General features: G+C 43.8%; 2 protein-coding genes across 6 annotated transcripts in view; both read left to right on the forward strand.

Annotated features, from left to right (window-relative positions):
- Window positions 1-354: 354 nt before the first annotated feature.
- Window positions 355-4,548, forward strand: LOC117732967 (tripartite motif-containing protein 72-like). The gene is made up of 4 exons (XM_034536192.1): window positions 355-1,217; window positions 1,901-2,040; window positions 3,338-3,505; window positions 3,704-4,548. The coding sequence occupies exons 1-4, from the start codon at window positions 576-578 to the stop codon at window positions 4,410-4,412; spliced, it is 1,659 nt and encodes a 552-aa protein (XP_034392083.1). The 5' UTR covers window positions 355-575; the 3' UTR covers window positions 4,413-4,548.
- Window positions 4,549-7,914: 3,366 nt separating this feature from the next.
- The window catches only part of LOC117733366 (MICOS complex subunit mic25a-like), a 58,794-nt gene continuing 49,354 nt past the window's right edge, over window positions 7,915-17,354 (forward strand). For 3 of the 5 annotated variants that reach the window (XR_004609727.1, XR_004609728.1, XM_034536961.1), the window contains exons 1-4: window positions 7,915-8,102; window positions 10,286-10,379; window positions 11,011-11,131; window positions 12,699-12,843. Coding sequence is in view for 2 of the 5 variants with exons in the window: in XM_034536961.1 (XP_034392852.1) it covers window positions 8,019-8,102; window positions 10,286-10,379; window positions 11,011-11,131; window positions 12,699-12,843 (444 nt within the window). In the remaining 3 variants the exon portion in view is untranslated. The remainder of the gene's footprint in view (window positions 8,103-10,285; window positions 10,380-11,010; window positions 11,132-12,698; window positions 12,844-17,354) is intronic. The other 2 variants (XR_004609729.1, XM_034536962.1) reach the window with 1 other exon arrangement.

A 17,354-nucleotide genomic window follows, 5' to 3' on the forward strand; every position in this document is an offset into this window, starting at 1 on the left:
TATTCTGCTCCATAAAGAGTTGTATACACCCTCATTGGGTTGGGTTGGGTTAGGGGAATCTCCAAGTTCACTGAAGAAAACCAAAGCTAAAATAAGAAAATGCCTAAGATTGGAACAAGGTGTGCAGCTCGGGTGAGATTTGTTCTCTGTGGCTCCGGTTAAGATGGCTCCTAGCATACATAACTGGCATTTTTTGTTTCCAAAATGAGCCCTGAGGACACATGACTATTGTCACGTGTCACATTGTTTTTACCATCAACAGCCAGCCCTTGTGATGGTGGAAACTTTATGCGCCGCAGAGAACAGGCCATGTTGGAAAGGAATGCTGTCCTGCACATGTGTGGATACGCCTCCTACCAATTGGATGAATTGTTAACAGCAGCTGACTCTGTTTGTTTTGTACACTGCCTGTATTACCTGTTGTCATTGTTGACTCAACTGTAGCCTCACTTGCCTGAGAAGAGGAGACAGAGCGAAGAAGGGGCCTAAGGTAAGACGTGTTTGGAGGTTTCGACGACAAGCGCGGCAAGAGAAATAAGCGGCGTAAGAAGGGTCCAACATCAGCGCCTCCCATCATGTCTTTGTCCAAGCCGGAGGAGCAGCTAGCCCACGAGCTGAGCTGCCCCATCTGCCTCCAGCTCTTCTCCGATCCGGTGGTTCTCCCCTGTGGCCACAACTATTGTTGGGCCTGCATCCGCAAGACCGCCGACAGGACGGACAAAGCACCTCACTGTTGCCCGGAGTGCCGCGAGGAGTATCAGGGTGTGGACACCCTGAAGAAAAACTTCAAGCTCTGCAGCATCATCGAGGGCTACCAAGCCACCGCGGCGCAGACGGAAAGGCAGCCGGAAAGGCAGCCGGAAAGCCTGAAAGAGAATGAGCCCGAGACGACGAAGGTTCTCTGCGACCACTGCATCGACAAGGAGTCGCCGGCTGTGAAGACGTGCCTGAGTTGTGAGGTGTCGCTGTGCTCCGGGCACCTCCAGAGGCACCAGGAGAAGGAGTGGCTGAGGGCGCACACTGTGGTGGAGCCCCTGGGTGAGCTGGGGACGAACAGCTGCGGCGTCCACCGGCGTCCCCTCGAGTATTTCTGTTCCAATGACATGAGCCTGATGTGCGGCACATGCTTCATAGAAGGCCACCACCAGAACCACGATGTCCTCACCTTCGGCGCGGCCGAAGAGGAGATGAGACGGGCGTTGGAGAACCGCACCAAGGTAGTTCTGTTGTTTCCTTTTACCTTTTTCCAGACTTTTATTTCCAAAGACTTTTTTTCTGGACCGTGATATAGCAGCATTCAGTTTTGCTACCATCTACAATATTGTGAATCAGTGATAAAGTGAAAGACAGGGTGATTTTCTATTTTACGGTCACATTTTTACAATAGTTTCCTGAAAAGAACTTATTACAGGGTAATTCAAACAAACTGATAACCCACAGATTTCTTTATTCAGTGCAGAGAGAATTTAAAAAAACGTGGCGAATAATCTTAATTAATGTTTATTGTATGCTTACTTTAAATTCAAACTCTTTATTTCAAGGAAACTACTGTATTCCCTTTAATTGGCATTAAATTAAATAGTTATTTCCAGAAAATGTAGTGCAACTGTGCTTTGGAACTGGTAAATGGTGAGAATGCTAAAAATGATCTGGCTTAGGAGAACAGGTTGATGTCTTCTGTTCTCTGTTCCAGGCGACTGATTCAAACACTTGATTTACATCAGTGCTCAGTGGGAGTGCCGAGTCATTGCACCGAGGGCTCACGGGGACTTTCCCTTGCATCCCATTTCACTTGCCACGTTGGAAACGTGTTTTTCCCGTTCCTTGTTAACAGCCCCCGCTGCGAGAAACGAGAAAAGTGTTGAACACAAATCTCAAAATGTCCCTCCTGTGTTTGCAGGTGGTTTCCTACAGGCTGCAGGTGATCGAGAGTCTCCTTCAGAAGACGGCTCAGGAGCAGGGAGCATCCGAGGCTATAGGGGACAAACTGGTCGACAAGGCGGTGACTGTCATGGAGTGTATGGCTGCACTGGTGGACAGGTAAAAGCCACGCATGCCCCGAAGCAGGTGCATTGAAAGATGCAAGTGTCCTACTTTATTAAGATATTAATATTTTAAAAGCTTTGAAAACCATGTTTTCAGTGGCTTTCAGGGTCCAGTGGATGACAGTAAGTGTGTAACAGGACCTTTCACCTCTTCATCTTCCTTTGTGGACAGTAACACTAATATCAATCGCTTTAGAATATCACAGCCAGAAAACTAAATAACAATATATGTATATTATAACCTGTTGCTTTTCATGACTGTGATGCTCTGTGCTATGAAGCCCACTAATGGTGAATGATATGCATAATACCACATGTTATGGAATTGTTACATAGGCTATTGAAACATAGATATGATTAGATAAAATAAACAAATGGAAATGTATTTAATTAGTTAATAAAGAAAAAATAAATTAAAGAAATCCTAATGTACACTCTTTTGTAAATGTAAGTTGAGAAGATGGGTCAACTTGTTTACTCCCTTTACTGTAAATTGAAGAATATGTGTAAAGTCATTCACGGCAACATTTACAGCAACTATGTGCATCAGATAACCAGAAGCAGTTCTTTCTTCCAGGCATGAAGAGCAGGTTCAACGGTTCATGACACAATTCCAGTTTGTCAGCCTATTTTTAGACTTCCAGAACTTCTTGACGAAAGTTATAGCGGTCAAATGTCATATAGACTATTATGTCATTTTCAAAAAATAACTGAAAGGAAAAATACGTATGCTTTGAATGGGGGAGGTGGGGCTTATGTTGGTTGGTCACCAATGATTAGTGTGAATATGATTGCTCTTTAGTACTGTAAGTCTTTTAATGTATCCATCATGTAAACTGATCTTGATTATTGCATATTTTAATGAGTTTGTCTTCACGATAGTAAACATGTGGTGAATTATTGTAACGGAGAATTAGGCTTCTTGTGCTAATTAGCTCACGCAGTCTGTAAATAGCTATCTGTAATTTTTGGGGGGACATTCTACTCCCTTTACTTCTCCATTGATATACTCCACACCCAAATACACTCTCCCAGTCACATCACAGGTCTCATAGCTCTGAAACAGCAGTGCCAATCCCAGTTAATCGTGACAACAGGAGCTCACCACGAAAACCTAACCTCGAGAGTCCAGAGCTTGGAACCGGCCTTGAGAAAGGTCTCAAGGCTGGAGTATAAGCAATGCTCCTAATAAAAGAAATAATACATCTATAGACTCCAACAACCGTATCTAAAATCCCTTCAAGCTCCAATCTCGCCCTTATTCTGATGCACTGCTGTCGTGTTGCGTTCAGGTACAGGGAGAGTCTGCGCGTGCTGTTGGAGGAGGAGAGGTACAGGCGCAGGAGAAGCTGGCAGTTGGGACTCAGCGCACTCGAAGAGCAACAGCAGCAGTTAGTGGAGGCCCAGAGAAGTGCCGCGCAGGCCCTCAGCGAGACAGACACGTGCATCTTCATACACAGGTACAACAGACCACTGCTTTTACAACTGAAATGAATTAATACAAACAAATAAACAACCCTACTCTAAAAGTATAATGATTGATAAGAAACAACAATAAGCAGATGGGTCCACACACACGTGTGTGTCTGTGCATTCATGCAGCCTACATGAGTGTGTCGCCAACAACCCTCGACTGAGGAAATCCTTCTGCTCTCCAGGTTCGTGCTGATTGACGGCAGGCTGAGAGAAGTTGTCACCGGCAGCCTTCCCTCCGGGATCCCCTCGAAAGCGCCGCTCGACGCCAAGCGTCTCCAGGTGGGCCTCAAAACCCAAGACTTTCGCTCCGAGATGAGCGGCCTCCTGGATTCCCTTCACATACTCCTGAACCCCCTGGACCTCGCCTTCAACGTCTGCACCGCCCACCCCAGCCTGTTGGTCTCAAATGACCAGCGGACCGTCAAGTACAGCCCCACCAAGCAGCCATATGCGGAACACCCGGAGCGCTTCACAAGCGCGCCCCAGGTCCTGTGCAGCCAGGGGTTCTCGAGCGGGGAGCACGTGTGGGTGGTAGAGGTGGGGGCCAACAGCATGTGGTCGCTGGGCGTGTGCTACAAGAGCATCCCTCGCCGCGGGGACCACAGCCGCTTGGGCCACAACTCCGTTTCCTGGCGGCTTCAGTGGAAAAACGGCAAGCTGACGGTGTGCCAGTCCTCCTGCAATGTGGCTCTGGGGGAAATGAGCCACCATCCGCTGAGGATTGAGATTGCGCTGGACTACGAGGCGGGGACATTAATGTTCCACAACATCAGAGGGCGCAGGGAGCACCTGCACACCTTCAGGGCTGTGTTCAGGGAGCCGGTTTATCCGGCGTTTAGTTTACATTCAAACACACCGGAGTCCTGGTTCACGCTGCACAATGGGATGTAATTAAATCACAAGCAGTGGTGTATAAAGTACCCAAAAGCAATAGTTGAGTAAAAGTAGAGATACCTTACTGGAAAATGACTCCAGTAAAAGTGAAAGTCACCTATGAGAACACTACTTGAGTAAAAGTCTTAACGTATCTGATATTTACTGTACTTAAGTATCAAAAGTAATTTTTTTAAGTATTGAAAGTAAAAGTACAAGTACTGTTAATGAAATAGCAAAGAGTCAGAATTTTGAGAATGATGAAATTGCTGTGTGGGTTGGCTGTGATCCATCCAGGAGCAACAATGTTCAACATAATATATTGTACACAAGTATACTTTTGCATCTACTAAGAACTCATCATAATCCTCCGAACAGCAATATGACACTATGAAGGAGTTGAATCGATGAAAATCGATTTGTCCCAAAGAGGCGGGTCTAAGAAGCAGTTTAGCCAATCAGCGTCCTAAAACAGATTCAGCTTTGGACCAAAGTCGCTTGGCAAGAAACTAGAGGTAAAACAACTGGGCCCAGATCAACCAGACTTAATAAGACAACATACTCGTTGAAAGGGAAGCAGCACATGAAGCTTCTGTAGAGACTGGTACACCAAGGAGGTTTGGAAACTTCTGTAGAGACTAGTGGATCAGGAAGATGTGGAAGCTTCTGTAGAGACTAGTGGATCAGGAAGATTTGGAAACTTGTGTAGAAACCGGTGGACCAGGAAGCTGTCGAAGTTTCTGTAGAGACTGGTACACCAGGAAGGTTTGGAAACTTCTGTAGAAATCGGTGGACCAGGAAGGTTTGGAAACTTCTGTAGAGACCGGTGGAACAGGAAGGTTTGGAAACTTCTGTAGAAATGGGTGGACCATGAAGGTTTGGAAACTTCTGTAGAAAACCGGTGGACCAGGAAGGTTTGGAAACTTCTGTAGAAATCGGTGGACCATGAAGGTTTGGAAGCTTCTGTAGAAACCGGTGGAACAGGAAGGTTTGGCTAGCTGGATACTGTCGTGCTAATGCACTATTTAGCTTTCCATGCTTGCTTTATAAATCAATGGGGACAGATCCAGCATGGACAGATACGGGAGTAAGGGACATGAAGCACACATAACACATGAGAACACCAGGACACACATGAGAACTCTGTCAAGCAGCCATATTGGGCAAAGTGAACGTCTCTACCAGCTGGACGACGAACAGGATTGAGGTGAAGAAACACAATGAGGAGGTGGATAAAAACGGGCACATTTTAACCCTAACAAAGTTCATAGGGGCATCTTAATATATAAACATGTTCTGTTAGATTTTTAGATATACAGTATATGATTTATATTATACAATATTTATATTTTATTATATTATATTTATGATATTTATATTATATGATATTCATGATATTTATATTGTATATTTATATTATATGGTATTTATATATCATATTATACAGAATATTATTATATGATATATATATATATATTAATATATTGAATTGTATGAATAAGATGTCCTTATCATGTCAGTGTTGGAATAAATGTTAAATATTTAACTACAAAGTAGTAATGCGTTTTTAAAATTCCACCAGCTGCCACTAATTCAGAGTAACATTTTAAGTATAAAGGTGACCCCAAACTGCTTTTTTAGCACATAAGAAATATTTCCAGAGTATGGCTGTTCCTATAGGGTGCAGAAAAACCTGTTATTTTACTTTATTTACTTTTATTTCAATTAGATTAGATTATTTTAGTGCTCTTTTTACTGGTCTACCATTAATAGCTTTTGTTTTTAAAGCCCCCAATGATTTGTAGACCGGCGTACACAATGCAGACACTCTGTCCTTTTGTAATCCTTCACAAGCTCTCAGATCTTTAACTGTCAAGTTATTAAATACACACAATTATGCACATAATACAATTAAAACTAGAACGGGCACTCGGTAGAGCGCATACCTTCGCCGCAGCCACTTTTTGGTACTTGGCATGAGAGTGTGGGGAACAGTAAATTGATGTAACTTGATACCAGATATTGTGGTAAACATCACAAAAGAATTATGTATGAACATCAGCCTTGATTTATGATTTTGACCTTTGTATGTTGCATGAGAGGATGGGGAACAGAACAGTGAACATTTTGGTGCTGTTTTTATGCAAATCGGATAAGAATTGACTGTGTTATGACAAACCCCGCACATTTTGCAAGGTCGTGACCCCCCCTGACCTTCGACCCTCAACCGCTAAGAAGGGTTATGACGTCATTGTATCATGTCGTATATCACAAGATCGGGCATTGAATTCTGAACATTTTGGCATTAGTTGCATGCCAATTGGATACAAATTTACCGCGTTATGATAAAAATACGATTTTGACCTTTTCATGACCTTGACCTTTGACCCGATCGCTCCCAAAATCTAATCAAATGGTCCCCGGATAACAGCCAATCATCCCACCAAATTTCATGCACTCGGTTTAATACTTTTTGAGTTATGCGAATAACAAACAGACATATTTACAAATAAATACACAGCGATCAAAACATAACCTCCGCAAAAGTATTTTGCGAAGGTAATAACAGTTAAAAACCTATAATTTGGCAGTCTTATTTTAAATAATTATATTATGTTTTATTATTCTTAATGATCAGTTTTTTAAAGCTTTCACACATATTTTATCAAACTTTTCTCTTTGTATTGTCTTTATGCCTTTGTTGAAATGTGTCACATTTGAATTTGTTTTATTGTAAATTACTTTGAGCTACATCTCTTGTATGGAAAGCGTTTTCTCAATAAAGTGAATTATTATTAATATTATTAGCTTGTTTTTCGGGATCTGTTATATCCCACAACTTTACTTCCCACAAATCAAATAAAAAAAATCAACCACTGGAAAATAATACTTTCAAATTAAATATATATGAATCATCAGCTAATGTGTTTACAAAAACATGTTTTAAAAAAATTATTAGAGTACATTTATAGATTATATAGATAAATACATGTGTTACGTGAATGACTTTGTATTTTATTTTTTTTCATTTGTTTGTCTGACATGCTAAGATGTATTATATTTCTATTTGTCTCTTTATTGAACATTAACTTAATGTCTCTTGTCTCTTTTAATGTTCTTTATACACACTACACAAAACTGACATTTAGGCTGCATATGAGATGGGCCTGGATTGTTTATGCAGCAATTAAACTCTCATGATAATGCCTGTGTGTCCATATGTTTGACAGCTTCTATGGTTCATGTGGTCCATGATCGGCTTTTGACAGTTCATGAATTCAACGGCGCTTTCGTTGACAGCAAGGTTGCCAGGTTGGGCTGTAAACAGGCAACTAACGGTGGTTCGACCATTTGTATTCAACCTAAATGCACCTGGACACTTACAATAAACATGGTGTTAGCTGTGAATAATCCAACTTACTTGTGTTATTGATACATTTATAGAAAAACAGGCTCCACACTTTACACACATCTGCTAGAAGGAGGGGGATGCTTTAAGACGAACATGGCAACCCGGATCCCATCTGTCACACATTTTGTCATTGGGCAGGAGACATCAATTCATGCTACTAACTTCATTCTACGCAAGGTCACTATCAAAGCTGCCCCGTACCACCGGAAGCTATGGGGTCGGGAGAGAGCACGACCCGAAAAGTGTCTTTTGGTGTCGACGACGAGGACAGAGTCCGGATTCTACGCGGAGTGAAGGTATAATGCTGATGTAGCCGGCGTTTGATACGCCATGCTAACGTTACTTTAGGGTGCCGACGAGCCGTTAGCATGCTGTGGTTACATGAGAACAACACAGCGACGTTAACCGGTAGCTCTCAGCTCAACGAACGCGAGGTCCACAGCCCGAAAAGCGACTGATGGAGTGCGGAGGATGTAACGGGATGCCCGGGCTGGCGGCAGGTTGATGCTCGACCCGGGACGTCACCCTGTTCCGTCACGCCGAACTTCAGTCGTAATAAGCAGGAGGTAAAAGTGTGCCTTCCTTTACGGGCACAAGAACACACCGGGCAGATGAACCTACGTCATTTAGAAATCTCCGGTGTCTTCCGGTAAATTCGGCATGTAAATGATTCCCTCAGCGGTAATAAATCAATTAGAAATCGCACATTTGTTGACAGTTTACGAGCCGCTGTCCAGCGTTTGCTAACAACGTATCGCTGTCAACAACCAGCCACCAGTTAAGAGGCGAACCAATAACGCTCTCATTATTCATATAAAACGTTTCAATTGCACATTAATAGACGCATTGAGAACCCGAGGAGAGATTCATGTGGTGGTGTAGCTATGAAGAGACGTGTGCCGTAACCAAGGGAGCGATACATGGGAACATTTTGAATGGAGTTTGGTGCGCTGTTCTCTGCCTGTCGCTCCTGCTGCCTTCACGTGCAATCGTAAATGTCAGAAATGTGCGTAGTGGCAAGTAATACTGTACTTGAAGCCTAAACCAATATTAAACTACTTTGTTTAAATATGTTCAATGTAGTTAATAGTGGAATGGGGAATTTGATTGATATATTGGTGCGGTCATGCAAAAAGAGCCAGTTTGTTGCAAAGAAACTAGCACTCCTAACCTTAAAATGCATGAGCAAAAGACACAATGTAATGTCACCGCTTGACAACCTGCACTGGCAGGGGGAGAAGACACTGACAATACGAACGTGGGTAACGCTGTGAAATGAAAAGAATTGTCAGGAACAACACAAATGACTGCGGCCGCCTTTTGCAGGGTGTGTAAGCCCAGCCTTTGATCCTTGTTCACCTTTGCAGCCTCACCTCCGTTACCTAATTCCTCACCATGGATTAGCTGGAGGAATGTCATTTCAGAGGTTTGCCCGACAGACTGTCAACAAGTGTTCCTTTTTTTGTCGCCAAAACCCTCACAGATTTTGTTTCAGGATCGTTTGCCTGGAAAAAGTGCAAACCTGACCTTCATAACCCGTTGAGTGTGGTTACACGTACATGTGATTTACTCTTCTGACCACACCCAGCGGTAATGCTTTTCAAATCCCTCCATGTGCACACACACACACACACACACACACACACACACACACACACACACACACACACACACACACACACACACACACACACACACACACACACACACACACACACACACACACACACACAATTCTGAACTGTGAACTTGTGGTATGTAATCTCACAATTTCCTACAGGATAGAAGGCACCTTCAGACTAGACTGCAAACTAGTAAAGTTGACTAGCTACTTGGAATATTAAAGATAAATGGATGAAATTTCAAGCAAGTTTAGACTTCATAGACTAGTTCTGGTACTTCCATGCAGCACAATGATTATAAAAGTCTGGGGAAAAAAGAAAGAATGAAAACGATGAGCCCAACAGATTACTGTATTTAACAGCCCTGCCTGCACATTCAAATCTTGTGAGTCATAAGAACAGTGAGTCAGTGGCTGCTGCAGCCTACTGTGGTTTAAACTATGTTTTGCCTTTTCCCTGGACACACACACACACAGACACACACACACACAAATGTAGACGTAAAGTAGAGCTACAGTGACTCACTGTATTCTGGACCGTTTTGAAGGTTTATAAATTGCTCTGTCCTAACCAAGGGATTAAAAAAAAAAAAAGAAGATAAAAAGCTGATTTTCATTTGAATATGACACCATGCGATGTGCATGCTACGGTTTCTGCTCCAGTGAACTGTTATTACGTTTGTAGAAACTTTCAGAAAGGCCTCTCATTGTTTTAAAGCAAACACAGCTAAGAATAAGGAGAACAATACAAACAAAACTTCAGGGCAATTATGGGCTAATTCTGTGTCTCTTACTTAGCTATGCTATGTACATTCTCCCCCCCCCCCCCCCCCCCCCCCCACCCCCCCATCACCCCAGCTGTCAGAAGATGTTCTCCAGAGGATGAGAGGAGTGGCCAACATTGCCCCAGAACCCACATTTTTACCAACCTCAAGCCCTCAGAAAGACACAGGTATCACGTATCACGTTTTTATTTGTTGAGAAAACGTATACTTTAATGTGCTGTGTACATATTGCTAAGACCACCTCTGTGCATGTGGGTGTTCTGGAAAGGAAATGTGTCTCAAACGTGAAGCCTAATAATTCCACATTTAGATATGAAGGGGGAACTCTGCAGACATAAAAGTTATTAACTAGTCATGACTCATGAGGTGTTTCATTATGGGAGTATAATTCTTCATCTTTGGAGCTTGATTCTTGTTTGGGGCATTGGCATTGGACCATTCTATTTACTTTTTTTCTCACTTGTAACTCCCCAACTTGTTATGGGATTAAAAAAACAATCCCTTTTTGGAGAGTCAAAATACTTTCAGACTCATCCTGAGGTAGTTGTCGGGTCAGATAGCCCTCATCTCTGAAGCCTTCCCTTCTGTGAATCAGCCCCACGCTCTCTCTCACACTCGGCTGGCTCCTGAAGCGGTAAGGATCGGTTCCCTTTTTTCAGACTCAATCGATCCGTTATCACATCGCTAATCTTTCCAATCTGACGTTGTGAATATGTCGGCCTCATAATCCATCAGTCCTTGAGTGTAATTCAGCCCCCACTTTTCTTTCTGCTTGATCTCCACTGTGTCTTTGTCCAGGTGTTCCTCGCAGCGCCAGCTCAGGGTCAGGACCCCCGCCGGGCCCTCAGCACCAGGGCCAACCCGGTACCCAGTCCAGCACTAGCAAACCAGCCTCCTTTGCCAAGGAAGAACAGAAAAGGTGGGTTGAAAGGAAATGTGGATTCTTAATACGGAGTCTTCGAATGTGTAGCTCTGAATTTCTTCCATGTAAAGTGACTTTGCTTGTTTTCTGCTTAAAAAACAAACAAAACAAGATCATCCAAAATCAAATAAGAAAAATGTTCTGTTTTTATTTGGTATTATTGTGGACGGATGAATGTAATTCATTATGCTGTGAGACCGCCCTGTCAATACAGCTGTGTGCGGCAAGCCAGGAGACTGCAGTGAAAATGTTTTTTTTTTAAAAGGCTAAACAACAACAAATATGAATTGAAACAGAATATTTTTTGGGGGGGTAGATTTGGACTTTTTGACTTTACAACTCTCTGGGGTCATCGGAAACAATCCGATGGAGCCACCACTGGAATGTAATCCTACAAATAATACTAGAATACTACTAATATTAGTGTTGCCTGAAAAACTGTGTTTAGAATAAACACGAATAAACACGGAGAACTAAGAAGCAGCTTCGCAGCTCACGGATGTTGATTTTTAGAATATAAATGCCAACGTTATGAATGAATCTTGAAAATGTCAAATCCATCAGTACAGCCAGTAAAACTACTGCATCTGGGTTTTGTTTACCTCGTTCACAAACGGCTTCAATGAAGTGTTGTGGTTAAAACTATGCTGCACCTTTTATTTCTTTTTAATTTAATTTTATCAAGGCTCAGTTAAGGTAACTAAAATGAATCACAGCAGGTTGAGAGGCAACAGTGCAGCATTGTGAACATTTCAGAGACACAAGCAGGCTTGTACTTCATACTTTTTCATAACAACACCCATGTATAGACATTAGTCACATGGTCCTCTGAAATGCAATGGCCAGTAAGTGGGACACCGTCAAAGATCATTTATTTGTGAATGTGTACCTTGCCCTGTACAATCAGAACACCACTAAGCTTCTTATTCCATCCGCCATACTTTGTATGAATACATGCTATATATACATTTTTCTTTGCTGGGCTGTGGGGCTCAGTGCAATATATATATAGTCTAGGCCAGCTCATTAGTTGACTCTAGATTCCAGGGAAATGCCATTTTAATGTCATGGAGTTGACAAGTAGTTTGAGGCTAAGAAACCAAAGTTTGCAATCAACTTACAATAGTTTTTGGGTCAGTGACTTTCAATATTCAAAAAGCGGGGAAACACAGATTGAAAGAAGGGTTGAGGTCAGACTGCCTGTAGGATCAATAATATTTCATTGCAGCCCTAAACACAAAGGACCTTTTGCATTGAATGTAGATACTGGTGAATTAGGTTGAAGTTATATTATCAATGTTATCTTATTAACCTCTGTATCACTGCTGGAGATCAAACCGGATGGCAACAGATTTCAGCCGTCTTTTAAATGACTGCTCTCTTCATCACGCTCAGCGATCCTAATGTTGTGTTTGACTGCTCTGAGAACAGTTGGTAGACGCTGCCCCCTTGTGGAAAGATATGCTTTAATGGGACTTTGACTGATCACATTATCACAGGTGTGAGAGGTAAGGAAGCATTGTCGTGTGTGTGTTTTATGTGTGTGTGGATGTGTGTGTTTCAGGTATGAACGCCAGAAGACACTACTGAAGGAGGAATGGGTCAAAGTGGCGCAAAGAGAGAGGGAGGCGGCAAGGGAGGAGATGACTAAAGCCATGACCCAGGAAAGGCAACAAAAACGCCAGGAAGCCGAGAACGCCAAACATCTGGTACACACACACACACACACACACACACATGCCCTTTTAACACCAACCTTGTGACTTAGGTTTGAGACTTGGGGGGGTGGTGGGGGCGTGGCATCTGAAAGATGGTCCTTCACTTTCAAAGAACGACGTTGTTGGAAAACCACTAAAAATTGCAAACTATATTTGTAAGATATGAATTTATTAAATGAATGGAGCATATTTGTGATAAGCATTTGGTCTGCTGCGGTGAAAGAGGAGGCGCAACACTTTCAAACCAACTCTGTAATTGTCCAATGTTCCTTCATTACATGAACACATTCACGTTCATGAGCAGCGTAACTAGTAGCGATGGTCATATTTAACCGGACTAGTCATTTGAATCGTTATGATCTTCCACATGAAAACACCAGCAGTTCACCGTCCACAAAAAAGGGTTCGGTTTGTGACATGTTTTGCATTGGCGAAGGCAGGCATGGCCCAATGTTGGAGCAGACAGAGTGACAGTTGTATCCGGACCAGTCACCAATTTTTTCAATTATAGGAACTGGACCTGTGAATTTTAATTGTTTAATTAATAATAATAATAATAATAATAATAATAATAATAATAATACATTTATTTATATAGCACCTTTAAAAACATGGTTTACAAAGTGCTCTACATAGAAGCAAGGTAAAAACATAACATCAATACAAGTAAACATTTCAGAAAATACATGAGGCAAAGGAGACATATAGGCAATGAACACAATAGAGGAATAGACAATTACAAATAGAAAATAAAGCAGAACAGACAAACTAAAATAGGGGAACCAAAGAACTGCATAAAAGGACGACATCTTGGAGTGTACCAGTCCGGTTTTGGGGAGTGGAGTCAGCAGGAAGAGTAGAGGGTGCTGGGGGAGCTGTAACAGTTCCTAATTTCGTTGCCACCATCTCGCTCTTGGAGACTGTTGTTGTGATGACGAGCTGCAGCGATGCGCTCGGCCGACCAGAGGGAGGGGATGGAAAGCGTGGAGCGATCAGGCCAGGAGCAAACAAACCCTCCGCGGGAGGATCTGTGGATGCAACGGGTCCGACGAAGGAGTCCGAGCGCCCCGATGGCCGAGACGAACGGAGGAGCAGAGAAGCTGTTGAGCCCGAGGTGCCGCGAGGTGGAACACTGCAGAACCATGCCAGCCGGGGTGGATGCAATCGCCAACCACGGACCGGACCACCGGAGCACCAGGACCGCCGAGAGGCGACCAGCCTCAGAGCAACAGCACAGAGCAGGGAGTCGGCCGGCTCGCCCGCAGCCGCCGGCCAGCAAGAAACCGTCGGCCAGCCAGCAAGAGACTGTTGGCTAGCCAGCAAGAGACCGTCGGCCAGCCGGCCAACGCCAGTTGACCAGGATTGTCCAGGCTATTGTCCAAGATTACCTTTGGTCTGAAAGCGTGTTTAAAACAATACACCCATATCTACAAATTAAAAGTGAAATAAGACATTGGCGGCAATATACAGTGCTTGGTCTATGTGCTCACTCTCAGGTCAAAGGTGAAAAAAGGTGTGTGTGACACCATAATGCACATTTAACAGTTGCATTGAGTAGCATTGGATATAATCAGTACATGCACGCAGTTACAGAGATCCCTCTGTACATTGACATCCCTGCTATGTTAACCGCCGCTATGTTAACCGCCGCCTGAGGAAAAGACCCCGAGGACCATAATGAGGACCTCTTTCAGTTCTATAGATTACTTTTTCCCCCTTTTTAATTTAAAGTTTACACATGCAGAAACCGGCTGTGTGCTGTTTGTCAATCAGTTTCCTTACATTAAAATGTGTGTATATATATATATATATATATATATATATATATATATATATATATAAATAAATAAATAAAATCCCCTTCCCACTCACTGTAACATCCACTTGGCGGAGCTGTTGCAGTCTGGGTACGATGACGGTGCACCTTATTTTTCTTCTTCCTTCTTTCGTCTCTCAGTAGCAGGGGGTCGGGTCGCATCCTGAATTCTGTGCTTTAATCACATGTTGGAACGTTCTGCACTGACGCAAATTGCATTTGTAATTTCCATGGCGACGCTGCTCTCTCTTTCTGTCCTCTTACCCTCCTCCACCCTCTATCTCCCTGTGTCTTTCTCTCTTTTCTATCCCGGCCCATTACTCTCTCCTTCCTGCCCCGGAGACAGTATTATCGGTGCAGTGCGAGCGGTAAATTGCACCCTGAGAGTTTCCCTGGAGCTGGAGATAGGAGCGGTGCTGGGTTTGGAGCTGTAGTAGTGGGAGGGGGGGGGGGAGGTGTGCTTGTTTTACACACCGGCCGGCGCCTTCACGTGACTCCCCCCCCCCACTTCGCTCCTCTCCTCTCCCACCGCGTTGAAGACATGCTGTAGCTCCCCGCCTTATCTCCAGTCCAACACACTCCCGACGCTAATAGGAAGCCGCTGGAGGGACGTCGCGAACAGAGCAGGACCAGACCTTCTGATGCTGAGGGCTCTTTGTAATTACGGTTTCTTGCGCTGTGAATACATATATGCACATGCACTTGACGTGCGGGTGGATTTGCTCACGTTCTTCACTCAAATGAGATTGTCAGTAGTCGCTGAACCAAGTCCCGTGCAGAGGAGGGTCCCATGAGAAGGTCTGTGTGTTTTGGAGCGCCGTGCAGGCCCCCAGCCTCTCGTTGGTAAAGCCAGGATACCGTTGAGTTTAGAGTCGTTTTCTAAAACTCATCTCACCCCTATATTAAGCAGCAATATTTGTATTCTCTGTCGCCGATCGCGGTTATGACACAGACACTACAACCTGTGTTTCAATGCAATGACTCGATTTAGTTTCAGAGTGATATGTGATACCATAACTAAGAAGAAACAGGTGGTTTCGGGGTAAGAAATATGTTTGAAGCTTAATGCTGGTAATGGTATTGGTAGTACTGTAAAGCAGGGCAGTGTGATTTCTGAATCATTTAAAAATGTTATTGGCATTTCTCTCCAGCACTTTAGTGTTGCACTTCAAAGTGTAGGTAACATCAAACCAGCAGGAGCTCAGGATCAGACCCTCCTCCGTGTGCGGGTCAAGCTTCAGAAGAACGCTTTCCTGTCATGCATTATTCCCATGTTACTACTGAGGTGTTCAACCCCTCGACGTTTACAGCCCATCATAGGCTTAGCGTGCGTGTGTGTGTGTGTGTGTGTGTGTGTGTGTGTGTGTGTGTTTATGGCAAAGGGTCATCATGTGGTCCTTGAGAAACTAGTGTAGCAGGAGCTGCCACAGAGGCTGGTTTGAGTACTATGCCGGGTGTCACTGCTTGTCTTGTCTGTTGCTGGATAGATGTTGGTGGGGGGGGGCCCAATCGCAACCGTGTAAGAAGCAAAGCATTACAGTTGCAGTGGGTGCACTGGTGACATAATCTTGGATTAATCTAGATCTTTGATCTAAATAATGAAGGTCCTGGTTCCAGACTTTAAAGTGGAGATTTAATTATGAATGTGATTTTGATGGAAGTTGAACTAGACAATGTGAAATTTCCTGCAAACACAACTCAGTCCAGTTACAAAATTAAGTGTCTCTTCCCTTTTCAAAAACGACATTGTCGAGTGCCGACGCCGTCCTTGCAAAGGGAACCCTAAACCGGCCATCGGGTTCCAAGGTCCAGGATCGACTCACGGTAAAGCAGAGGCGTCAAAGTAGTTAATGTTCAAGCTTTTGAACATTTGAACATGTTCAAGCTTTTGAACATTTGAACATGTTCAAGCTTTTGAACATTTGAACATGTTCAAGCTTTTGAACATTAACTACATTTAAAACAGGAGGTGTACTCCCAGAAGCTGGCGTCGGACGCTTCCAGTGCATTTGGCCCATTAAAAGTGTCACGAACCAACCCACGCGCCTCAACAGTGATGCAATATCGCCTGGAGGGGAAAAAAAAGGGCGAGTAAGGCTGAACACAGTGACAGGAGACAGCTGATTAAGCATTTACTCAGTAATCGGGAGCGAGAAGGATATATGAGGGGTTAGGGTGAAGAACGCAGAGGAAGCGCGCAAATGAATGGGGGAAACAAAAGAGAAGATGAGACGCGTTTTCTTGTAGCATTGAGCTTAAGAAGGGAGGGAACAAACCGGAGGGTAGAGAAGTCTTTGACATTTTCCTGGAGGAGGTGGAGGAGCAGAGCCGAGCAGCAACGGCAAGACGAGAAGGAGGCAGTGACGCATGTTTCTTCAGTGCTTCGAGGAGCGAGAAGGAGAAGAGGAAATATGAGGAGACTAAACATGTTGCACACTTAGGAGGACTTAAAAGAAAGAACAGATGGGGGGGGGGGGGGGGGGGGCGCAAAAGAAGGGATGAAAGAAAAGTGAGGTTAGGATTACCTGCAGAATTACGATAAAGGGGAGGAGCTTAAGCGTAAATTGCAGAGTTTAGCCTCAAGTGTGGAACAAAGGTGTGAGTCACCTTCTCTCCTTTCTCCTAAGTGCTGTGTGTGTGTCTGTCTGGGGGGCGGGGGGCGGAAGCGCTGAGTCACGAGTCGGAG

Source organism: Cyclopterus lumpus, chromosome 7 (assembly GCF_009769545.1).
Source record: "Cyclopterus lumpus isolate fCycLum1 chromosome 7, fCycLum1.pri, whole genome shotgun sequence".
Lineage (NCBI taxonomy): Eukaryota > Metazoa > Chordata > Actinopteri > Perciformes > Cyclopteridae > Cyclopterus > Cyclopterus lumpus.